At 43.6% G+C, this 26,699-nt stretch overlaps 1 protein-coding gene across 3 annotated transcripts in view; it reads left to right on the top strand.

Annotated features, from left to right (window-relative positions):
- The window catches only part of LOC106569899 (uncharacterized), a 56,800-nt gene that overhangs the window by 17,257 nt on the left and 12,844 nt on the right, over positions 1–26,699 (top strand). Inside the window, exon 1 of one of the 3 annotated variants that reach the window (XM_082961185.1) lies at positions 26,220–26,394. The exons of 1 other annotated variant lie outside the window; for it this stretch is intronic. In XM_082961185.1, the coding sequence (XP_082817311.1) occupies positions 26,319–26,394 (76 nt within the window). In that variant the 5' untranslated portion in view covers positions 26,220–26,318. Of the gene's footprint in view, positions 1–26,219; positions 26,395–26,699 lie in introns of those variants that run through there. One more of the 3 variants, XM_014141615.3, reaches the window with a different exon arrangement.

The raw sequence follows: 26,699 nt of genomic DNA on the forward strand, positions 1-26,699 counted from the left end.
TTCCAAATCTTCTCCTCCTCTTCAACTTTAATGAAATTATAAGGCTCAGTGTTTGACTACAGTTTTCCATCTTCAATGAGGACATCTCCAGGTCCTGTTGTGCACTCTGGGCTCCAATGTCACAATTGTGGCTCGGTGACTGTAGGTTTGAGCTCAGTGTGGAATGAGAACAGCAGGTTGGGTTTGTCCTCATGGTCCTGAAATAAGATCAAACTGCAGTTTAACGAATAGCATTGATAGCTTAATTGTTGGTCTCTTAAGCTATGTCGTATAGAGCCGTAGATGCAAGAGAAGTCCTCAAGCGGACATTGGTTACTGTAAGAAAACATTTTCTAAACAGACATTTTCCATAAGGAAACAAATCTGAGGTAGTGAATGCTATGGGCTTTTTGTAAAAAAACTAAAACAAACAGCAAATCAGGTGCATCTGTGTATACTGAACAAAAATATAAATGCAACATGTAAAAAGTGTTAGTCCCACGTTTCATGAAAAGATCCCAGAAATTTTTCATATGCACAAAAAACGTATTTCTCTGAATTTTTTTGGGCACAATTTTCTTTACATCCCTGTTAGTGAGCATTTCTCCATTGCCAAGATAATCCATCCACCTGACAGGTTTGGCATATCAAGAAGTTGATTAAACAGCATGATCATTACACAGGTCCACCTTGTGCTGGGGACAATAAAAGGCCACTCTAAAATGTGCAGTTTTGTCACAACACAATGCCACAGATGTCTCAAGTTTTGCGGGAGCGTGCAATTGGCATGCTGACTGCCGGAATGTCAACTAGCGCTGTTGCCAGAGAATTGAATGTTAATTGCTCTACCATAAGTCGCCTCCAACGTCGTTTTAGAGAATTTGGTAGTACGTCCAACCGGCCTCACAAACGCAGACCACGTGTATTTGTATTTATTATGGATCCCCATTAGCTGCTGCCAAGGCAGCATCTACTCTTCCCGGGGTCCAGCAAAATTAAGGCAGTTATATTACCACATTATTCATTACAAGATTTAGTTCAGGTTTAGGGTTTAGTGAATGATTTGTCCCAAGTACAATGCTTTTAGTTTTTGAAATATTTAGGACTAACTTATTCCTTGCCACCCATTTGTCACAGGCCGGCTCATAGCCTGTGGCAAAAATGAGAGGACATCAACAACCGGTATAGGCCAATTCAAAAAGTTCTTTATTATCAAACAAAACTATTAGTTCTAAAAAAAGGAATGAGTTGTGGAAATGTCATAATGTAAGGTGCATGGATGCATGAATATGTGTGTGTAAACATGACTGAATGGAAACTAAATAAACCAACAGAGGAACAAACAAAACAGGATCGGAGGAAGTTTGTGGCTCCAATCACTAACGACCGCCCCTGCACTGCAGAGGAGGAGCTGTGACACATTCTGAAACTAACTGCAGCTCTTTGTTAAGTGTTGCAGTCATTTCAGTCGCTGTGGTAGCTGATGTGTGTAGTGTTGAGTCATCCGCATACATAGACACACTTTACTCAAAGCCAGTGGCATGTCATTAGTAAAGATAGAAAAAAAAATAAGGGGCCTAGACAGCTGCCCTGGAGAATTCCTTATTTTACCTAGATTTTGTTGGAGAGGCTTCCATTAAAGAACACCCTATGGGTTCTATTAGACAGGCAACTCTTTATCCATAATATAGCAGGGGGTTTAAGCCATAGCACACGTTTTTCCAGCAACAGGCTATGATCGATAATGTCAAAAGCTTTGTATTATCAGTTTCTCTCACCATTTTTTTCTACAAGTTTACTAAGAGTTGGTAACAGGCTGATTGGTCGGCTATTTGAGCCTGTAAAGGGGGCTTTACTATTCTTAGGTAGGGGAATAACTTTTGCTTCCCTTCAGGCCTGAGGGCACACACTTTCTAGTAGGCTTAAATGGAGATATGGCAAATAGGAGTGGCAATATCATCCTATATTATCCAGATTTTTTCCCCCACACTTACTTTACAAAATTCAAAATTACAATGCTTGTCTTTCATAATTTGGTCAGATATACTTGGATGTGTAGTGTCAGTGTCATTTCTGGCATGTCATGCCTAAGTTTGCTAATCTTGCCAATGAAAAAAAATCATTAAAGTAGTTGGAAATATCAGTGGGTTTTGTGATGAATGAGCCATGTGATTCATTGAATGATGAAGCGGAGTTTGCCTTTTTGCCCAAAATGTCATTTAAAATGCTCCAAAGCTTTTACTATCATTCTTTAATTTATTTACATTTACATTACATTTAAGTCATTTAGCAGACGCTCTTATCCAGAGCGACTTACAAAATGGTGCATTCACCTTATGATATCCAGTGGAACAACCACTTTACAATAGTGCATCTAAATCTTTTAAGGGGGGGGGGGGTTAGAAGGATTACTTTATCCTATCCTAGGTATTCCTTAAAGAGGTGGGGTTTCAGGTGTCTCCGGAAGGTGGTGATTGACTCCGCTGTCCTGGCGTCGTGAGGGAGCTTGTTCCACCATTGGGGTGCCAGAGCAGCGAACAGTTTTGACTGGGCTGAGCGGGAACTGTGCTTCCTCAGAGGTAGGGGGGCCAGCAGGCCAGTGGTGGATGAACGCAGTGCCCTTGTTTGGGTGTAGGGCCTGATCAGAGCCTGAAGGTATGGAGGTGCCGTTCCCTTCACAGCTCCGTAGGCAATCACCATGGTCTTGTAGCGGATGCGAGCTTCAACTGGAAGCCAGTGGAGAGAGCGGAGGAGCGGGGTGACGTGAGAGAACTTGGGAAGGTTGAACACCAGACGGGCTGCGGCGTTCTGGATGAGTTGTAGGGGTTTAATGGCACAGGCAGGGAGTCCAGCCAACAGCGAGTTGCAGTAATCCAGACGGGAGATGACAAGTGCCTGGATTAGGACCTGCGCCGCTTCCTGTGTGAGGCAGGGTCGTACTCTGCGAATGTTGTAGAGCATGAACCTACAGGATCGGGTCACCATCTTGATGTTAGTGGAGAACGACAGGGTGTTGTCCAGGATCACGCCAAGGTTCTTAGCACTCTGGGAGGAGGACACAAGGGAGTTGTCAACCGTGATGGCGAGATCATGGAACGGGCAGTCCTTCCCCGGGAGGAAGAGCAGCTCCGTCTTGCCGAGGTTCAGCTTGAGCTGGTGATCCGTCATCCACACTGATATGTCTGACAGACATGCAGAGATGCGATTCACCGCCTGGTTATCAGAAGGGGGAAAGGAGAAGATTAATTGTGTGTCGTCTGCATAGCAATGATAGGAGAGACCATGTGAGGATATGACAGAGCCAAGTGACTTGGTGTATAGCGAGAATAGGAGAGGGCCTAGAACAGAGCCCTGGGGGACACCAGTGGTGAGAGCGCATGGTGCGGAGACAGATTCTCGCCACGCCACCTGGTAGGAGCGACCTGTCAGGTAGGACGCAATCCAAGCGTGGGCCGCGCCGGAGATGCCCAACTCGGAGAGAGTGGAGAGGAGGATCTGATGGTTCACAGTATCAAAGGCAGCAGATAGGTCTAGAAGGATGAGAGGAGAGAGAGTTAGCTTTAGCAGTGCGGAGAGCCTCCGTGACACAGAGAAGAGCAGTCTCAGTTGAATGCCCAGTCTTGAAACCTGACTGATTAGGATCAAGAAGGTCATTCTGAGAGAGATAGCAGGAGAGCTGGCCTAGGACGGCACGTTCAAGAGTTTTGGAGAGAAAAGAAAGATTTTATCTTTAAAAAAAAAATTATCTTTGTTTCATAGTGTAGTTTCTTATTCTTTTTATTCAGTTTAGTCACATGATTTCTCAATTTGAAGTACGTTTGCCAATAGGTTGTACAGCCAGACCTATTTGCCATTTAATTTGCCTCATCCCTCTCAACGATATAATGTTTAAATTACTCATCAATCCACGGGGAGTTAATTACTGTAAAAACTGTTTTCTTAATGGGTGCATGCTTATTAGTAACCGAGATAAGCAATTTCATAAATGTGTCAAGTTCAGCGTCTGGTTGCTTGTCATTACACACCACAGACCAACAAATATTATTTACAACATAGGAATCACTACCCTGGTTGGTTGATTGATAACCTGAACCAGGTTGCAGGCACTAGTTGCAGTTTGAAGCTTTCTCTTGAGAGGGCAGCCAGATGAAAGCCAGTCAATATTTAAATAACCCAGAAAATATACCTCTATTGATATCACATACATTAACAAGCATTTCACACATGTTATCCAGATACTGACTGTTAGCACTTGGTGGTCTATAGCAGCTTCCCACCAGAATGGACTTTAGGTGAGGCAGATGAACCTGTAGCCATATTACTTCAACAGTATTTAAATTAGATCCTCTCTAAGCTTTAGAGGAATGTAGTTCTGAATATAAACAGCCACACCTACACCTTTGGCTTTTCTGTAGATATTAAAACCAGGTATTGCTACCACTGTATCGTCACAGGTATTATCTAAGTGAGTTTCAGAGATTGTTAGATATGAACATAATCTGTTACTGGCAAACTATTGATTTCATGAACCTTGTTAACACTTTTCTGGGATGTTTATTTGTTTGCTAAATTTCCCAGTAAAGCAAAAAAACAGGTAGACATGCTCGGTTATTTATGTTAGTGCAGGGTGAGCTGCACACAGTGGACTTCCTGCTTGTGCACACCACCTCAGTGCTAACAGTATAACTCTGGTTCATAGGCATATGACTACTGCATACAATAGCTGTAGGATCAGCAGAGGCATTCAAGGCAGTAAGAGGGACATAAATTAGGTTCCTTACATTGTGTCTTCCAACGTCCCTGGGATAATGTACATTTGCTGAAACATTATGACAACTCAGCAACACAATGGTAGGGATTAAATGAGCTGGACTTGGGTCATTGATGGGTCATTGATAAGTCATTGTCTCAACGCAGCCTTATAATGCTGTGAAAGGATCCAGGAACCCAAATGATTTGGGTGGTGAATCCCATCCTTCTTATAATACAAGCTTTGTTTCCAGAAGGTATCAAAATTGTCAATAAATGTTACTCCCATAGAGCTGCAATAGTCTAGTAGCCAGTTAAGGAGGGCTACAAGTCTGCTGAACCGTTCAATGCCACAATTTAGGGAGGGCAGAGGGCCAGATATTATGGGGCATTTGTTGGTGTCAAGTAGTGACCCAATCAGTTCTTTAAAATCCATCTTCGGCTGTTCTGAGCTGCCCTTCATAATGTCCTTCAACCCCACATGAACCATTTTTTAAAATTTTTCATTTATTTCACCTTTATTTAACCAGGTAGGCAAGTTGAGAACAAGTTCTCATTTACAATTGCGACCTGCCCAAGATAAAGCAAAGCAGTATGACACATACAACAACACAGAGTTACACATGGAGTAAAACAAACATACAATAGAAAAATAAGTCTATATACAATGTGAGAAAATGAGGTGAGATAAGGGAGGTAAAGGCAAAAAGGCCATAGTGGCAAAGTACATACAATATAGCAAGTAAAACACTGGAATGGTAGATTTGCAGTGGAAGAAAGTGCAAAGTAGAAATATAAATAATGGGGTGCAAAGGAGCTAAATAAATAAATAAAACAGTAGGGGAAGAGGTAGTTGTTTGGGCTAAATTATAGATGGGCTATGTACAGTTGCAGTAATCTGTGAGCTGATCTGACAGCTGGTGCTTAAAGCTAGTGAGGGAGATAAGTGTTTCCAGTTTCAGAGATTTTTGTAGTTCGTTCCAGTCATTGGCAGTAGAGAACTGGAAGGAGAGGCGGCCGAAGGAGGAATTGGCTTTGGGGGTGACCAGTGAGATGCATACCTGCTGGAGCGCGTGCTACAGGTGGGTGCTGCTATGGTGACCAGCGAGCTGAGATAAGGGGGGACTTTACCTAGCAGGGTCTTGTAGATGACCTGGAGCCAGTGGGTTTAGCGACGAGTATGAAGCGAGGGCCAGCCAACGAGAGCGTACAGGTCGCAGTGGTGGGTAGTATATGGGGCTTTGGTGACAAAACGGATGGCACTGTAATAGACTGCATCCAATTTATTGAGTCGGGTATTGGAGGCTATTTTGTAAATGACATCGCCGAAGTCGAGGATCGGTAGGATGGTCAGTTTTACGAGGGTATGTTTGGCAGCATGAGTGAAGGATGCTTTGTTGCGAAATAGGAAGCCAATTCTAGATTTAACTTTGGATTGGAGATGTTTTGATGTGAGTCTGGAAGGAGAGTTTACAGTCTAACCAGACACCTAGGTATTTGTAGTTGTCCACATTGTCCAACCATGACAGTATCAGCCCCCGGTGACTGACGCACAGCCTCGGGAAGCAACCTGGTGATATCCTGAACTTTTCCCCCTGGATAAATAAAGTCTGGGCTGGCTTCTTCACCTGCGGGATCATCTGATACCAGCCACCCAGACAGCTGATGAAACTCTGGGTGTGCGTAGGAGTCAAAATAAGAATACTGGAGGAGGTGGAGACCTGTACACTGTCAAAAAAGAAATACATTCAACACTGAGTCTTGAATGCAAAATAAAGATGTTTATTAAAACATCATGGTGCCCAAAAAATCATAGTGCATAAATGAAAGGTGAAAACAAAACGCAAACGTTTCGGCCTCAGGCCATCATCAGTGTGAATGTCAGCACACACACCTGGCTTCTACTTCAAGGGTAATTGCATGTCACATGATCAAGCAAGAAAACACATCAGAAAATCTATAAATCTGTGCATAGTAGAATAGAATGCATGATACAAAAGCGGACAGAGAAATGTCATCAATTATTGCTTTTACATGTGAACATTCCTCAGAATAAATAACACAGGACTGTAGAGTAGGGTGCTAGAGACACCACTAGATGGGGGTATTGAACACCAATGAGGCAATATACCAGTTACATAAAACCCTTCAATAACAATTCTTCATTCATGCCATTCATGCCTGATGGGTGGAGAGTTTTTTTTTTTTTTTATTTTTTATTTTTTTTAAGTAGAACATCCATCTGAATTCTGTCTGGAGAAGACTAAGTACAAGCTTACCACCCCTACTTGAATGTTTAATCTGTTGTACAGCACAGAAGGACATGGCGGAGACGCGGTGACCAGCCTCTGAGAAATGACGTTTAATAGGGGATCATTGCATGGACAGGAGATAAGGTATATGACATTAGAAGAGCTGCATGTAAGTGTATTGTTTGCCAATGGCAGAGCTGCTGAATACACACACTTTGTTACAGGAATCCTTACATGCTGCACAACTACGGCAGGGATAGAAACCAGTCACCTCGTCCAGTCTTGCGTCATTTATTTTCAGGGGGGACAGCCCGAACAATGAAGTCCCTGACATTCCTGGCCCTGTAGTGTGAAAAGAGAGGAGGGTCAGAGAAAATAGTTTGTCAAGCAGGATCAGCCATGATGGCAGTGCAATGTTTCTTAATCGCTCCCTTGATGTGATGTCATCAATCAGAGAACAATATTTAGTGGTGCAGAGACATACATGTTTTTTTAATTACTTTTATTCCTTCCAGTTGAGGTCTCACCAATGGTATGTACTCTACTGAGAGCATCATCAAGCCATTCTTCAGGGTATGAGCAGGCCTCAAACTGTCTACATTCTCATAGTCTCATTTTCAAACTCTGTTGTATCAGTACAAATGCGCTTCAGTCTCAGAAATTGTGTGTACGCTAATCCCTTCTTTAGAAATGTGCGATGCGCACAAGAGGCATGTAGAATACTGTTCTTGTCTGTGGGCTTTGTATACAAAGTAGTCGATAAGGACCCTGAGGAAAGGTGTCAAGGAAGGATATCTAGCTATGCCGAATCTCAGCTGTAAACTTGATAGATTGACCCATATGATTAAGGTAAGCGAGAAAATCGTCAAACACATTAAGGGGACCATTTCAAACGAGAAACACATCCTCAATATATATTTTCCACAAGTATATGTTGGGAGAAAGGGTTATTGTGCCAAATGAACTTGTCTTCCAGGTAACCCACACATTTTCTCAGGGGAGAAAATGGAGCCCATAGTTGCTCCCTGTTTTTGTAAATAGTAACAGTCTTCAAACAAAAAATAGTTATTGTATAGGAGGATAGTACCCAGGTCCAACAAAAAGCTGTATAGGGTTGTTGTGTCCCATCTCTGTTCCAAAAAGTCTCCAGTCCTTTGTGATGTGGTACATTAATATATAAAGAAACAACATCTAGGGTAATGAGAGAGAAATCTAAATAGTCAAAACCAATTTCAAGTTCAGATAGCTGTTTAATGAAATCGCCAGTGTCTCTCAAGTATGAGGGCAGTTACACCACAATAGGACGTAGGATCTGGTCAACATAATGGGAAATAGGTTCAGTTAAACTGTCATTACATGTTACAATGGGCCGTCCAGGGGGCTCCTCTAATGATTTATGTACTGCCTTCCTAACGTTCACAAGAGGGACTGAAGGGAAGTCTTTTTTTTAAGAAACTTAAATTCAGATTGGGAGATGTGGCCCTCTGCCAATGCGTTTTGGAGAAAATAGCCATTTTCTTCCTTCAAAATGGAAAGCAACCCTACCACCATTTTTGTGTAACAAGTCCCGTTAGAGAGTTGGGACATGACCTCAAAGTCATAATTGTCTTTATTTAACAATACTAAGCCGCTTCCTTTGTCAGCGGGTTTCCAAACCACTTTCCTGTTGCTGCTGCTCAGGGACGACAGTGTATCACGTTCAACTTTCCCTATGTCTCTGTGTTTAGATGACTGCAGGATTAAGTCAACATCCACCAGATTACAAAAATAATGTCAATATTGGCATTGTTTACTGGTGGACAAAAGTTACTTTTGACTCTTAGAGTGGTTTTTCAGTAGTGGGATTGTACACCTGCACATCGTCATTTGTTGTTGAAATATTTCAACTTGATGGATCTATAGAATTTGAACATCTCAACCTTTAGCATAAATGGATGATTTGGTAGAAGGGGGGACATAGGACAAACCTTTGTTAAGAAGGCGTTGCTCAACTGGTTGTTGTCAGACAGGTTGAAGATTAGATTCTGGTCCTGGTGTTCGACCACTGCTGAAATCTTGCTCCCCATTCTGTGTCGACCCCTCCTCGTTGTCTTTGTCTGGTGTTGTAGCAGTACTGTTGGGGTCTTGATCCTGCTACAGGGCTGTGTCGTTCTCCTTCCCTTTGAAAACCCTGGTCAGAGTCAGATTGGAAAATCGGAGTTGCTGGAGCCAAAGGTGTAGGATGTTTTTTTTTCTTCTAAACCGACTTGCTTCTTAGGTTTTCCATAGCCCTGCGATGGTGCGTTCAACCTCCATGGGTACACCCTGTCATCGCGGTTGTCCATGGTAGCTCTCCTTAGTTTGCTTATCTTTGTCTTTTGTAGGTTATCATGGATATTTTGAGATCTTCTTCCAGAGCTTTAAAAGGTTCTGGTTTCATAGATCTCTGTCTTAGTTTTGGTCCGTTCCTGATGAGTGTGTTCAAAGATAAGAACCTTAAGGTCCAAGGAGGCTTTATTGAGGACCTCCCACCACTTGATGCAGAAATCCTCATCTTTGCGACCCAGAGTAGCTTTCTGAATACGGAGGCCTCTTGGGATCCTCTTTGACCTTACATACTCACTCAGTGTCGTGCCATGTAGTTGAGGCCTGGTTTCCTTGAGGTAGAGAGATTTCAGTTTGCAGGAGAGGTTGTCAGCTGAGGGAGCCAGCATTTGGAAGGGGCCCGTGTCAGGAAAAAATATGTTTTAAATGTCCGCCTCAGTGTAAGTCCGTTTGTGTGCTTGGGCATCAGTTAAGCCTCCGATTTCTGCAAAGGACAAAATATCCACTAAAATTCAAAAATGGTGGCTGCAGACGGGGAATAAATACATAAATGATGAGGCTGTCTGCTCTCTTTTAAGGTCCTTACTACTGAATAGTGTCTGTTCCAGGTGAGTAGGAGTCAAAATAAGAATTCTGGAAGAGATGAAACCCGCACACTGTCAAAAAAAATGAATACATCCAAAACTGAGGCTTGAATGCAATATAAAGATGCCCAAAAAAATCATAGCGCAAGATAGTCCATAAATAAAAGGTGTTTTGTTTTCACCTTTTCATTTATGCACTTTCTTGCACTATGATTTTTTGAGCACCAGGATGTTTTAATTCAATTTATTTATTTCAATTGACTGATTTCCTTATGAACTATAACTCGAAATTGTTGCATTCAAATTTTTGTTCAGCCCAATGTTGCTATTTTTCCTTTACTCTGAATTTTCTGATTTCTTTGTCTGAAAACAGTGTAGTACTCTGTGTAGTACTACTGCACTTGAAGATGTTTACTGACTAAAGCTAACGCTAGTTACATGGCTAACGCTAGTTACATGGCTAACGCTAGTTACATGGCTAACGCTAGTTACATGGCTAACGCTAGTTACATGACATGGAAGTCCATTCGAGGAGCCAATACCTAAATAAAGTCTGTGGCTTCAGTCAGCACTTGAACACTCCCCTTCATGAATTCAGCCATTCTTGCACCAATCGAATCCTTTAAAGGCATGCGGGGGAGTGAACGAGTGCAAACTTCTGGGTGAAGGGTAGAGAATTGTAATATACAATATGCATGCCACACCCCTCCCGTTGTAATGTGTGATGACTTTTCAAACAATGGCTTCATAAAATGCTCTGGTACTTACAAACACAAAAGGAAAGGTTGTGGTTGGCGCGAGCCATCACAGGAGTACACAGCTCTTTTACTCTGAGCGTTTATGTCAACGACTGACCCTGAATAGGTCAGACCCAACAGAAAATATACCCAACAGAAAATATACATTTGCATCAGCTTGCCCACTGATTTACTACTTTACAATGTGTCAGACAGTGCTCAGAGGTACTACGGCTCCCCCCAAAATGGCCCCACACGGTCCCTTTAACTGAGCCAGGTATCAGCTGATTAAATTAACTTCTGTATAGAGGGCTACATGAAAACCTGAATTATCCTAAGAAGTAGTTACATTTTGACGAGTCCTTAGTGTAACTGTTTTAAACAGATTCCAGATGTGGTTTCATGTCTTCTGTCACATGTGGAGAGACCTGTATGTGTTTTAAATCACATCAGTAATCAGCACGGGTCAAGAAGATGTGCCATTCTGTAAAATGTACTACCATTACCATAATTCCTGAAGAGAGGGATTTCTGTACTGTACAGACGATCTTAAAATCAGTATAGCCTAATGATGTACAGTATACAGTACGGTGAGCATAGAGGTGTTCTATATCAATCATGGTGACTCAGTCCTTTCAGGCTGTCTGTGTCTACGTTAACTTTTTACCAGTCATATTTGCAGTGATGATGGATGTAGATGGGCTGAAATGACTGCTGGGTTCTTCCAAGTCCAAGCAGCAGTTAGACTTGCCAGGACTACTGCAAGCTTATAAGCATTTTCTAGCCTAAATCAAGAGTTCAGCCTAACTTTTTACATGTTGAACTCTAACACACAACAGTGAGTCAACATGACTTTCATTGAATTTGTCTGGGTACAGTTCATGATCTGGCAATGGCCATTTACCACCAGTGTACGCGGGCCAAGGGCAACGTGCCAACAACATGCCTTCACCATTACGCAGATGGCATGCCCCAAAGAGGAAAACATCTTGGCAGCCAAGTGATGCCTTTGTCTTTACAGGCACTCTTGCTGTGAATGAACACTGCCATTCATTATATCATAGATAGAGAGGAAGGGGAGTAATGTCATTCATAAGCACAGTCTGCCATAGGGGCTGTCCATCAAATTCTTTCTCACATGTCTTTGCACAGACTTATAGCCTCTGTCCTATACAGTACATCTACACTACCGTTCAAAAGTTTGCGGTCACTTAGAAATGTCCTTGTTTTTGAAAGAAAAGCAAATTTTTTTTGTCCATTAAAATAACATCAAATTGATCAGAAATAGTGTAGACATTGTTAATGTTGTAAATGGCTATTATAGCTGGAAACGGCAGATTTTTTTTAAATGGAATATCTACATGGGGCGTACAGAGGCCCATTATCAGCAACCATCACTCCTGTGTTCCAATGGCACGTTGTGTTATCTAATGTCACGACTTCCGCCGAAGTTGGTCCCTCTCCTTGTTCGTTCGGCGGTCGACGTCACCGGTTTTCTAGCCGCCACCGATCCACTTTTCATTTTCCATTTGTTTTTTCTTCATTGTACACACCTGGTTTCCATTCCCATAATTATATGTTCCTTCTTGGAATCTTTGTTGTTTTGAGTAAGGTTACGTGAATTACTCATCTCTGTGTCCTGCGCCTGACTCCGCCTTACTTGCTACACCTAGAAGTCTTACAGAAACACGCACCTGAAAATGGAGTCAGCAGGTGCACAAAGCCCTCCTTTGTTAGTAGAGGAGCGAGTCCAGCAGCACGCGACCATGTTGCATAGTCTCGGCACAGCCATGGATCGCGTGCTACAAACAATGGAGCGATGGGAGAGAGGTTTTCCAGCGCCCCAATCATCACAACAACCCACACCGCTGTCCACCCCTCCTTCACCTGGTCCCAGTGGGATTCGGCTCGCGCTCCCGAGGGAATATGATGGGACGGCTGCTGGGTGCAAGGGGTTCCTACTCCAGCTGGAGCTCATCCTGGCGACCGTCCACCCGGCTCCTTCGGGACGCGAGAGAGTGTCCGCCCTCGTCTCCTGTCTGTCCGGGAAGGCTCTGGAGTGGACCACTATGAGGATTTCACCCGCAGTTTCCGGGCGGTTTTCGACCATCCGCCTGAGGGTAGAGCGGCGGGGGAACGCTTGTTTCACCTAAGGCAGGGGACGAGGAGCGCACAGGACTTTGCTTTGGACTTCCGAACCCTGGCCGCCGGCGGGGGATGGAATGACAGGGCCCTGATCGACCATTACCGGTGCAGTCTGCGCGAGGACGTTTCGTCGGGAGCTGGCCTGCAGGGACACCACCCTTACCTTCAACCAGCTGGTGGACCTGTCCATCCGGCTGGATAACCTGCTGGCCACCCGCGGACGTCCAGATCGGGGTCCGTCAGTTCCATCCCCCAGCACCTCCACTCCGACACCCATGGAGCTAGGAGGTGCTGCTCTTAGGGTGACCGGAGGGGGGGCCATTCCCTGCACCATCTGTGGCCGCAGAGGGCACACTGCTGGTCAGTGCTGGGGGGGTCCCTCAGGGAGTCGAGGCAGCAGGCCTGTCGTGTTACCCCAGGTGAGTAGGCACCAGACTCACCCAGAGCCCCCTGTTGCTCACATGTTTGTGTTTATAGAATTTCCTGAGTTTTCCCCGCATTCCCAGCATAAGGCGCTAGTAGATTCAGGTGCAGCTGGGAACTTTATTGACCGTTCATTTTCCCATAGTTTAGGGATCCCCATTGCTCCAGCATGGCCAGCATCCCGGAGTCTTCACTGTTGATGTTGAGACTGGTGTTTTGCGGGTACTATTTAATGAAGCTGCCAGTTGAGGACTTGTGAGGCGTCTGTTTCTCAAACTAGATACTCTAATGTACTTGTCCTCTAGCTCAGTTGTGCACTGGGGCCTCCCACTCTTCTTTCTATTCTGGTTGAGACAGTTTGCTCTGTTCTGTGAAGGGAGTAGTACATAGCGTTGTACAACTACTTTCTTGTCAATTTCTCGCATGGAATAGCCTTCATTTCTCAGAACAAGAATAGACTGATGAGTTTCAGAAGAAAGTTCTTTTGTTTCTGGCCATTTTGAGCCTGTAATCGAACCCACAAATGCTGATGCTCCAGATACTCAACTAGTCTAAAGAAGGCCTGTTTTATTGCTTCTTTAATCAGAACAACAGCTTTCAGCTGTGCTAACATAATAGCAAAAGGGTTTTCTAAAGATCAATTAGCCTTTTTTTAAATGATAAACTTGGATTAGCTAGCACAACGTGCCATTGGAACACAGGAGTGATGGTTGCTGATAATGGGCCTCTGTTCGCCTTTTTAGAAATCCCATTAAAAATCAGCCCTTTCCAGATACAATAGTCATTTACAACATTAACAATATCTACACTGTATTTCCGATCAATTTGATATTTTAATGGACAAAAATTTTGCTTTTCTTTCAAAAACAAGGACATTTCTAAGTGACCCCAAACTTTTGAACGGTAGTGTGTGTTTGTGTGTGGATTACAGTGCTTATATTTATTGCAGTTATGCCGGTGTATGCCCAAGTTGGATTGTATATTGATTCCTATCGTGTGTTTTTGTGTAGCCAGGCATGTGTGTGTTATGTAGGAAGGTGAGCTATAAAAAGGACAGCCTGAAACCTTTTAGGTTTTTAATTTTCTCACAGAAAATAACACAAAATTGTGGAAAAAGCTGTATAGCACAATATAACTCTACAGCACAATATATGGTGTAACTTTATTTCATGATGTTCGTGGTGCTGCTTTTTGCGAACAACACATTGCACGCCATGCAATCACTACGGATGTAGGATCTTAATTTGATCACCATTTTGCAGGAGAACTTTGAGGTTTAATAAGGCATCTGAAGTTTGTAATTTCCACCTAGAAATGTCAGACTTTATTTTTCCCTTCCGAATAATGTATCAACCCATACAAAAATGTCCATCAATTATAATCAACATAATAATTCACATTTCCTGTTGCTGCACAATTATTTCCTGCTGTAGCAAACTGGCTGCGGTACTTGAAACTCAACTTGAATTATGTGCCTTCTCCATTTCTGAAACTATTTGGTTTGCTGCTTGATTCCTTCATAACACTGGAATTTAACAGTTGTGACTCTCACTCTTCATCGTTCCCCCTCTTCAGTTTTTTAATGTAATACTTGTATAATCTCCCTAAATTACCCCCCATCCACTAGTCCTACAGATGGGGAGGGCAAGAATGTAGGCAGTTTTCATCCCATGATTCTTGTAATGGTCACCAAAGGGAGAAACCAATAATAAGTGAGTATGGGTGTCACGCTCTGACCTAAGAGAGCTGTTTTTTCTCTGTTTAGTTAGGTCAGGGTGTGATGGGGGGTGGGCATTATTTGTGTTTGTTTTCTATGTTTTGGCCGGGTATGGTTTCCAATCAGAGGCAGCTGTCTATCGTTGTCTCTGATTGGAAGCCATACTTAGGCAGCCTTTTTCCCTTGGTTTGTGTGGGTAGTTGTTTTCTGTTTTGTTAGATTAACCTGACAGAACTGTCGGCTGTCATTTTTGTTTATTTGTATTCAGTGTTCATTTTCATTAAAATGAACGATGAGCACTCAACATGCTGCGCCTTGGTCCCCTTCATATGACGCCCGTTACAATGGGTACATGCCTTACAGCCCAGCCTGGCCAGTTGGGAATATGGAGCTTGAAGGTCTGCCTCGTAGGTAATTGGGAATGTTCTTAATATAAGGTAAAATATAGGCTATGATGGGGGATAGCCAGCTGTCATGTAGGTCTATGTGCAAATGGTGGGAAATGCATAGTTCGTGGTCCAGTGACTACTGTCTTGCTGACCACCTCCTGAACTCTACTTGACTTGGACTGGCATTCAATCAAATCATTACTGAAACTTTGTTAAAACTGCACTACAAATATAATTGTGTCTGTAAACACTAAGTAGTTATAAAAGGGTTACAATGCCATTACCTATCCAACTATCACGTAAACTAACTAGGTTTGTGGACAGTGGTACCTTTGCACAATATATTTGCACGTCTTTACTTTCACTGATCTAACATGGGGAAATAACAAACAAATGCTCTGAAAGTGAGGGTACAAAATGAAATGGACTTTAAAATTTAAGGCATGCATTTGTGTACAATTGTCTCAGCAGCAGCTATAGACTGGAGTTTGTGGATTCTTACCGTTGTCCTTAGTGGGCTAGTCAATGGAATTACGTTAATATACACCACGCAGCTGTGCCGGCAGCTCATTGGAGTGCTGCACTGCTCGCCACAGAGGTCTCGTATGAAGTTCCAATTCCATTGATGTGGGATCTGTATGCATGTTAGTTCTGAACCATGTCGGGCAGGGGACCCTGTGACTATATTTAGGTAGTTCAATGTCAAGTGCACCTCTGTCGTAAACCATCTGCCAGTGGTTCACCAGGAAACCCTTCACAGTATATGTACATTCCCCTCTTCACAGTCCCTCTTAATCGATTTGTAATAAGAGCAGCTAATGTATTAATTCATAATAATAAGTAGCTGGTTTGAAATCACAATAAGCCCAGAGATACTATTGAGTCATTTTCACAGCTGGGGGATTTTATAAACATTCTCAACATGTCAGACCAAAGGCTTAAAAGTCTCACTCTTAAACTATTGGTAAAAGACAAACATCTGGTCAATTAGTTTCACACTTCCTTTTGGTTTATTGTAATACAGCTGTACACTCATGATTCAAAGTTGTCCTCTCGTGTGGAAAAGGACCATTTATTGTAACGGATGCTGCACATTGCAGGATGCAATGTACAAGATACTCCTTTCTTCCTAGAGAAGCCACCAATAATATCTTTTTATCTCCTACCATTATACTGTATTTTCCAACAGTGATTTTCATGATGTCCTACTCAGTGTTTGGGGAGTAGTGAACTTCATGTAGGTCAACTAGTAATTACATTTTTTGCCATGTAGTGGGGTAGCTAACTACTGGAACTACACACTAATCTTTTGGCTAAAATAAAATAAAATATGGGTAAAATAGGCAATGAATGAATCTCACTTGAAAATCGTTTTTGTGTTTTAAAAGGCTAAATTACACATTCTGTTAACATATGACCCCAAAGTGATCTGATCTTGGAATTTGTTGTCTATGACATTTCAGATTTGACATATGGTACAAAGTTGTTTTTTTCACAAGGTAGTTCAAAGTAACTTTAGTAAAGTAAACTATATATTTTTAAAGGGTAGCTTCTTCCAACAGGAAGTGATTGGTAGCCTGGTAAACTACACTGCTCAAAAAAATAAAGGGAACACTAAAATAACACATCCTAGATCTGAATGAATGAAATAATCTTATTAAATACTTTTTTCTTTACATAGTTGAATGTGCTGACAACAAAATCACACAAAAATAATCAACGGAAATCCAATTTATCAACCCATGGAGGTCTGGATTTGGAGTCGCACTCAAAATTAAAGTGGAAAACCACACTACAGGCTGATCCAACTTCGATGTAATGTCCTTAAAACAAGTCAAAATGAGGCTCAGTAGTGTGTGTGTGGCCTCCACGTGCCTGTATGACCTCCCTACAATGCCTGGGCATGCTCCTGATGAGGTGGCGGATGGTCTCCTGAGGGATCTCCTCCCAGACCTGGACTAAAGCATCCGCCAACTCCTGGACAGTCTGTGGTGCAACGTGGCATTGGTGGATGGAGCGAGACATGATGTCCCAGATGTGCTTAATTAGATTCAGGTCTGGGGAATGGGTGGGCCAGTCCATAGCATCAATGCCTTCCTCTTGCAGGAACTGCTGACACACTCCAGCCACATGAGGTCTAGCATTGTCTTGCATTAGGAGGAACCCAGGGCCAACCGCATCAGCATATGGTCTCACAAGGGGTCTGAGGATCTCATCTCGGTACCTAATGGCAGTCAGGCTACCTCTGGCGAGCACATGGAGGGCTGTGCGGCCCCCCAAAGAAATGCCACCCCACACCATGACTGACCCACCGCCAAACCGGTCATGCTGGAGGATGTTGCAGGCAGCAGAACGTTCTCCACGGCGTCTCCAGACTCTGTCACGTCTGTCACATGTGCTCAGTGTGAACCTGCTTTCATCTGTGAAGAGCACAGGGCGCCAGTGGCGAATTTGCCAATCTTGGTGTTCTCTGGCAAATGCTAAACGTCCTGCACGGTGTTGGGCTGTAAGCACAACCCCCACCTGTGGATGTCGGGCCCTCATACCACCCCCATGGAGTCTGACCGTTTGTGCAGACACATGCACATTTGTGGCCTGCTGGAGGTCATTTTGCAGGGCTCTGGCAGTGCTCCTCCTTGCACAAAGGCGGAGGTAGCGGTCCTGCTGCTGGGTTGTTGCCCTCCTACGGCCTCATCCACGTCTCCTGATGTACTGGCCTGTCTCCTGGTAGCGCCTCCATGCTCTGGACACTATGCTGACAGACACAGCAAACCACCTTGCCACAGCTCGCATTGATGTGCCATCCTGGATGAGCTGCACTACCTGAGCCACTTGTGTGGGTTGTAGACTCCGTCTCATGCTACCACTAGAGTGAAAGCACTGCCAGCATTCAAGTGACCAAAACATCAGCCAGGAAGCATAGGAACTGAGAAGTGGTCTGTGGTCCCCACCTGCAGAACCACTCCTTTATTGGGGGTGTCTTGCTAATTGCCTATAATTTCCACCTGTTGTCTATTCCAATTGCACAACAGCATGTGAAGTTTATTGTCAATCAGTGTTGCTTCCTAAGTGGACAGTTTGAATTCAAAGAAGTGTGATTGACTTGGAGTTACATTGTGTTGTTTAAGTGTTCCATTTATTTTTGTTGAGCAGTGTATATTTTCAGAGTTGCTTCCCCCAACACTCTCCTACTCAAAATATGCTTTAGTCTCCTGTAATGGCATAATAGGTCTAACTCAAGGGAGTTTCAGTCAAGCCCATTTATGATTCATTAAATGTTTTCTTTACCATAACAATGTTTTAACTTCTTAAAAAAACGATATAGCCTACATATCAGAGAATTGATCACAAGTTTGGTGTCTCCTTGTGCTTGAGAGTTTATACTATGTGACACAAGCCTTGCAGGTGCCTGAGTCTGGGCCCCCATCCAACTCCCAGTCCCCCGCTTTTCTGCCACTTCATAGCCTCGGCCCTTTGCCTCCGTGGGCAGCTTTGATTAATAATGGGAACAGACATTTCAGTGCCTAACATACCCATGGGCAAAACCCTCTATCAAATTCCATTTGAATCAGATTTGTATCTCACCTAGCTCTTCTATAAAAATACTGTAGCAATTGAGCTTTGTCTACAAAATGATTCGAGATTTGTTGAATTAGACCGCCTGCAAATGTAAGCCTGCCATGGTAATGACTGAAATGCTTTGCCTCAACATTTGGAAATCATTTCCAAGTTTTATCTTCCACCCACATCAGATGTCGGGGATAGGCTTGGATCGGGATGGCTGAACAATGGTTCTCCAGTGAAGGGAAGGAGTTGCATTCCAATCATGCATGTAGTTGTTTAAAATGAACCCATCTGTATAGATCACACAAAATTCTTAGGGTTCAAGTGAAGGGAAATTCCAGTCTACCTGCATTGGATCTTATGATTGTCTTTTTTTCCCTTTTTTTTTAAACTAGGCAAGTCAGTTAAGAACAAAGTCTTATTTTACATTGACGGCCTACCCCGGCCAAACCCTCCCCTAACCCGGACGATGCTGGGCCAATTGTGCGCTGCCTTATGGGACTCCCGATCAGGGCCGGTTGTGATACAGCCCGGGATCAAACCAGGGTCTGTAGTGACACCTCTAGTACTGAGACCTTAGACCGCTGCGCCACTCGGGAGTCTTACCTCCTTTGTGTTTATGCTTCGCTGGGTATACTAGATCATGAGTCTGATGGCTATTAGCAAGATGGCGCCGACAGAGATGGTCACCTCGCTTCAAGTTCTTAGGAAACTATGCAGTCATTTTGTTTTTTATGTATTATTTCATACATTGTTAACCCAGAAAATATTAAGTGTTATTACATACAGCTGGGAAGAACTATTGGATGTAAGAGCGACATCAACTTACCAACATTACAACCAGGAATAAGACTTTCCCGAAGTGGATCCTTTGTTCCCGACCGCCACCCTGGACATTAGATCTAATCCCACAGGCCGACCCAAAACAACGTTGTCTCCGCAGGAGAGGCAGACTAAGTGGCCTCCTGGTCAGACTTAGATGGCGAGCACACCATCCACCGCTTCCAAGCATATTACTCACCAATGTCCAGTCTCTAGACAACAAGATGGACGAAATTAGGGCACGAGTTGCCTTCCAGAGAGACATCAGAGATTGTAACATTCGGGATATGTTGTCAGTCGGTACAGCCACCAGGGTTCTTCATGCGTCACGCCGACAGAAACAAATATCTCTCTGGTAAGAAAAAAGGTGGGGTGTATGCCTCATGATTAAAGACTCATGGTGTAATCATAACAGCATACAGGAACTCAAGTCCTTTTGATCACCTGACATTGAATTCCTTACAATGAAATGGCGACCGCATTATTTCTCAAGAGAATTCTCTTCGGTTATTGTCACAGCCGTGCATATCCCCCCCATGCAGATACCTCGACAGCCCTGAAAGAACTTTATGTAAACTGGAAACCATATATCCGGAGGCTGCATTTATTGTAGCTGGGGACTTTAACAAAGCTAATTTGAGAACAAGGCTACCTAAATTCTACCAGCACATTGATTGTAGTACCCGCTCAAGCAAAATACTGGACCACTGCTACTCTAACTTCCGCGATGCATACAAGGCCCTCCCTTTGGCAAATCTGACCATGACGCCATCTTGTTGCTCCCCTCCTATAGGCAGAAACTAAAACAGGAAGTGCCCGTGCTTAGGTCTATCCAACGCTAGTCTGACCAATTCCACGCTTCAAGATTGCTTCGATCACGTGGACTGGGATATGTTCCGGTAGCCTCAGACAATAACATTGATGTATACACTGACTCGGTGAGTTAGTTAGGAAGTGCATTGGAGATATTGTATCCACTGTGACTATTAAACCTTCCTAACCAGAAACCGTGGATTGATACATTCGCGCAAAACTGAAAGGGCTAACCACCGCATTTAATCATGGCAAGCCGACTGGAAACATGACTGAATACAAACAGTGTAGTTATTCCCTCCGCAAGGCAATCAAACAAGCAAAGCGTCAGTATAGAGTCGCAATTTAACAGCTCAAACACGAGACGTATGTGGCAGGGTCTACAGACAATCACGGATTACAAAAAGAAAACCAGCCCCGTCGTGGACATCGACGTCTTGCTCCCAGACAAATTAAACAACTTCTTTGCATGCTTTGAGGACAAAACGGTGCCACCGACACAGCCTGCTACCAAAGACTCTGGACTCTTCTTCTCCGTGGCCGACGTGAGTAAAACATTTAAACGTGTTAACCCTCGCAAGGCTGCCGGCCCAGACGGCATCCCTAGCCGCATCCTCAGAGCATGCGCAGACCAGCTGGCTGGTGTGTTTACGGACATATTCAATCAATCCCTATCCCAGTCTGCTGTCCCGACATGATTCAAGATGGCCACCAATGTTCCTGTTCCCAAGAAAGCGAAAGTAATTTAGTTCAGTTACCATCGCCCCGTCGCACTCACTTCTGTCATTATGAAGTGCTTTGAGAGACTAGTCAAGCATCATATCACCTCCACCCTACCTGATACCCTAGACCGACTCCAATTTGCTTAACAGCCCAATAGGTCTACAGACGATGCAATCGCCATCACACTACACACTGCCCTATCCCATCTGGACAAGAGGAATACCTACGTAAGAATGCTGTTCATTGACTACAGCTCAGCATTCAACACCATAGTACCCTCCAAACTCATCATTAAGCTTGAGACCCTGGATCTTGACCACGCACTGGGCAACTGGGTCCTGGACTTTCTGGCTGGCTGCCCCCAGGTGGTGAAGGTAGGAAACATCTCCACCCCGCTGATCCTCAACACTGGGGCCCCACAAGGGTGCATTCTCAGCCCTCTCCTGTACTGTAACATAATTGCAAAAGGGTTTTCTAATGATCAATTATCCTTTTAAAATGATAAACTTGGATTAGCTAACACAACGTGCCATTGGAACACAGGAGTGATGGTTGCTGATAATGGGCCTCTGTACGCCTATGTAGATATTCCATTAAAAACAATCAGCCGTTTCCAGCTACAATAGTCATTTACAACATTAACAATGTCTACACTGTATATGTTTGTGATCTGTATACTGTTTATGATCAATTTGATGTTATTTAAAAAACAAGGACATTTCTAAGTGACCCCAAACTTTTGAACGGTAGTGTATATGCTGTATTTTATACCATCTATTGCATCTTGCCTATGCCGCACGGCCATCGCACATCCATATATTTATATGGACATATTCTTATTCCATCCCCTTACATTGTGTGTGTATAAGGTAGTTGTGAATTTGTTAGATTACTTGTTAGATATTACTGCGCGGTCGGAACTAGAAGCACAAGCATTTCGCTACACTCACATTAACATCTGCTAACAATGTGTATGTGACCAATCAAATTTGATTTGATTAGATTTACTCTCATCACCAGTGAAAATCCCTGTCCATCAGCTTTAGTTTTAGAGGATGTCTTGGGGATGGCAAACAGGCCCTATTATCTGTGACGCATTTGTATTCATGGCTCTAAGAAAAGAGGCAGATATTTGTGACTTCTTCTTTATGGTAGTAGCCATAGTCCGTCTCTAATTGTGAAAAAAATAGCAAATCTGCACTGTTTAACCCTGCAGTACAGACTTTCTAAATCATATGTTTACTTAAAAATGTAGTGCTCAGTATAGGTTTATTAGTATCTCATTTCAACAGTTCAATATTGTTTACTATGTTCTTAAGTATCAAAAAACCTTGTAGTCTCATTTGAAAAAGCCCTGGCTATTAGTTGGGCCATTGTGGGTATACAGTGCATTCGGAAAGTATTCCGACCCCTTCCCTTTCACACATTTTATTATGTTACGGCCTTATTCTAAAATGGATTAAATAAAAAATGTCCTCATCAATCTACATAAATTACCCCATAATGACAAAGTGAAAACAGTTTTTTAGAAAACAGAAATAACTTATTTAAATAAGTGTTCAGACCCTTTGCTATGAGATTTCGAAATTGAGCTCAGGTGCATCCTGTTTCCATTGATCATCCTTTAAATGTTTCTCCATAATTCTTAAATGGAAGAAGTTTGGAACCGCCAAAACTCTTCCTAGAGCTGGCCACCTGCCAAACTGAGCAATCGGTGGAGAAGGGCCTTGGTCAGGGAGGTGACCAAGAACCCAATGGTCACTCTGACAGAGCTCCAGTGGTCCTCTGTGGAGATGGGAGAACCTTCCAGAAGGACAACCATCTCTGCAGCACTCCACCAATCAGGCCTTTATGGTAGAGTGGCCAGACGGAAGCCACTCCTCAGTAAAAGGCACATGACAGCATGCTTGGAGTTTGTCAAAAGGCACCTAAAGGACTCTCAGACCATGAGAAACAAGATTCTCTGGTCTGATGAAACCAAGACTGAACTCTTTGGCTTGAATGCCAAGCGTCACATCAAGAGGAAACCTGGCAACATCCTTATGGTGGTGGCAACATCATGCTGTGGGGATGTTTTTCAGTGGCAGGGACTGGGAGACTAGTCAGGATTGAGGCAAAGATGAACACAGCAATGTACAAAGGGATCCTTGATGAAAACCTGTTCCGGAGCGCTCAGACTGGGGTGAAGGTTCACCTTCCAACAGGACAACGACCCTAAGCACACAGCCAAGATAACGCAGGAGTGGCTTCAGGACAAGTCTCTGAATGTCCTTGAGTGGCCCAGCCAGAGCCTGGACTTGAACCCGATCTAACATCTCTGGCGAGACCTGAAAATAGCTGTGCAGCGATGCTCCCAATCCAACCTGACAGAGCTTGAGAGGATCTTCAGAGAAGAATGGGAGAAACTATATACAGGTGTGCCAAGCTTTTAGTGTCATACCCAAGAAGACTCAAGGCTGTAATCGCTGCCAAAGGTGCTTCAACAAAGTACTGAGTAAAGGGTCTGAATACTTATGTAAATGTGATATTCCAGTTTTTGCTTTGTCATTATGAGGTATTGTGTGTAGATTGATGAGGGGGAAAAACAATTTAATACATTTTAGAATCTGGCTGTAACGTCACAAAATGTGGGAAAAGTCAAGGGGTCTGAATACTTTCCAAATGCACTGTATTATAGGCTCAGTGCTCTGTCATGTAGATAAAGAGATTTGGGATGATTTCTACGAGGAGATGAGTGAGAAACCATGATGGATCAGTGCACATATGGAAAACAGTTGCTGGAACCGTGCCCAGATTCCATTCAAATGTCCAATGGTCAACGTTCACAAATGTGTTCTCCCGCTGGGTTGGACCCTCTGCAAGCACAACGGATCCAACACAGCCCCCCGCCTTAAGGGGCCCTCTGGAGCCCTATCTTCTGGACTCTCCCACAGACAAATCCTGTATGATTCCCTCGCACCCACACAAGTTTTTCTGTGGGAGAGAACACAGCGTTAAACGCTGACTCAGTCTTCAGGGTTTTGTTTTGATAATTAATGTGTGTGGGGGGGAGGGGGTTGAATGTTGTGTATAATGCATTTAAGAATGCATATGATCCAAGTCTCTAAGAACTTTGATCATATTGTTGAACTTTCAATGCCCTCAAAAAGTCCATTCCTAGAGCAATGCCCTGTTTGTTTTCCAGAGTGTCCATAGGACTATCTATCAACACACAGTAGATAGTGCCAACAGGGAATCCCCAGAAAGGAAATAACATCTCAGACCTGTCTATAACGCATGCTTGACCTGCTATCCAAACACATCATTAAACTACCATTCGTTGGCCTGCAGGGGTCCTCTTATCTGCCTTTCATATGTGTACGTTATTGGTGAATAGCACTGCAAACTGGGCTAGGTGACACTGCAAACTGGGCTAGGTTACATCTGCTCAAAATAAGTACACCCTCTTGCATGATGCTGACCAGCCATATGACTAAATGAGATTTCTTGGAATGTGTATGTCAGCCTGCAAATCTGACACTGTGACAACCACAAAACTAGACCCAAAACAAGGCCTTGTACAGAGTTTTGTCCACTTCATTGAACACTGCCTGTGCATGTTGGGCATCCCTGCCAACCCCCTGTCCTGACCATGGCTGTTTTCAAAACCACTCCACACTTCCCCCGCTACTGTCACATATCTATCCGTCAGGGTGTTGAGCAGTGTGAATTGTGTACATGCCTATACGCGCCCCTTTGTTAATGCTCAGGTCAGGGATGTCACTCTCACTCTCCCCCAGCCATCCTGCAGTCCTGAAACTGGAGACTTGGAGAATGGCACATTTGTGCATGCTCTGTTCATACCATTTGCCCCTGGCAGTGGGCCATTCCATTAAAAGGTGTCTCTCTGTGCAAAGAAATAACAAATGGGACGGGAAAAAATAGGACACTTGTGAAAAGCTTTGCCAGGCTGCTGGACTCGCCCTTGCCAACTCGGTGGGAAACAAACGAGACATTCAGGGTTTGGCTGTTTGTTCACAAGAAGAATACAGGCCGCAAGCGTTGAGGGAGCACGGAAAGAGTGAGAGTTTAAGGAACTGAGAGACCAACCCAAACTCTGATCAAGAGATGTTCTTTGGAACAGCTCTATGACTCAGTGAGAGTTGGCCTGGTTTCTCTTGTTACTATAAGCACTACCGGCTGTGAACAGGACCGTGGGACCATTTAGGTGACTGGCTTAAATATATCTTACTCCCCGACCCCCTGCTGACTGGGGAGGATGGGGGCGGTCGAAACCCCCACCTTCTATGTAAAACGCAAAAACATCTGGCATTTGGAAAAGAGCATTTTCTCTACAACAGATACAATAGGGAAAGAGTAGTTGCCTGTGTCTTTACTGGCTGGTTCACAGGAGATGAGCTGTCCAAACAACAATGGCTTTTTAGAGGCACAATTTGAACATAGGTAAAATATGCATGAATATATGCACTGTTATCCTATGTTATCTAATCATCATGTTCAATTGGAATGTATATGAATTTATTGTGTAATATATAAGAAAGACAGAATACTATTTCTCGCCACCCGGTAACCTTTTCACTAATTGTGAAATGCATTTTCTCATCCCAAAGTTTGCAGCTCCATTTCAGTGCCTTGTGTACTGGAGTTCATTTAGTGGACTCGCTGTCTTGACAATTTACCACCACTCCGTGTCCTTTAGAACCCAGACCTTTAGAACCTAGAATCATCCAAATATAATCCCAAACAGTTTGTAAAAAGTGGTCACTAGTCACTGACTGAAAATCAAATGAATTTACAGTAATCCCAACCTTAACCCATCAGTGTTAAAAAGCCATGATGGATCCAGAATCAGTGCACCTCCCCTTAATCCAGATCACAGCCACTTTGTGTGCCATTGACATTTTTGGGGTGTGTTTGGTTTACACTCCTTGGCACATTGAGAGACACATTGAGACAAAGGAGAGTTCCCCTCTTCTGCCACCTCCCTCTTTTCCCTCTTCCCCCACCCCTCACCCCCTTCCCTCTCTCTCCCACACACACACACCACATTCATTCAGAGCCCAGTTTGGAGTCTAATCACTTCCTCACACACTCACATTATCTCTTTCTGGAGCAACATGCACAGGCTAACCCACTACCGCCTTCTCTTTGTCTGCTTGACTGGAGTGCTGCTGTTGCTACCTCTCTGCTGCGGTGAGTACTGCAATAGGCAGGGTGTTTATCTGTGGGGAGATTGAGTACCATGAAAAACCGGAATGTAAGGGTTGAAGACCTGTGGCATGTGTATTTGTTTGGATTGACCTCTGATAGAGACAGGCAGGTGTGTTAGTGTGTGTGAGTGTATTATTGGGTGATCTAGAACATTGAGGGGAGTTCTGAGGGGGGCAGGTGTCAGAGCTTTCCCACTGGGCACACACTGGTTGAATCAACATTGTTTCCACATCATTTCAACTAAATTACATTGAACCAGCATGGAATAGACTTTGAATTGACGTCTG

This window comes from Salmo salar, chromosome 14 (genome assembly GCF_965601325.2).
Source record: "Salmo salar chromosome 14, fSalSal1, whole genome shotgun sequence".
Classification (NCBI taxonomy): domain Eukaryota; kingdom Metazoa; phylum Chordata; class Actinopteri; order Salmoniformes; family Salmonidae; genus Salmo; species Salmo salar.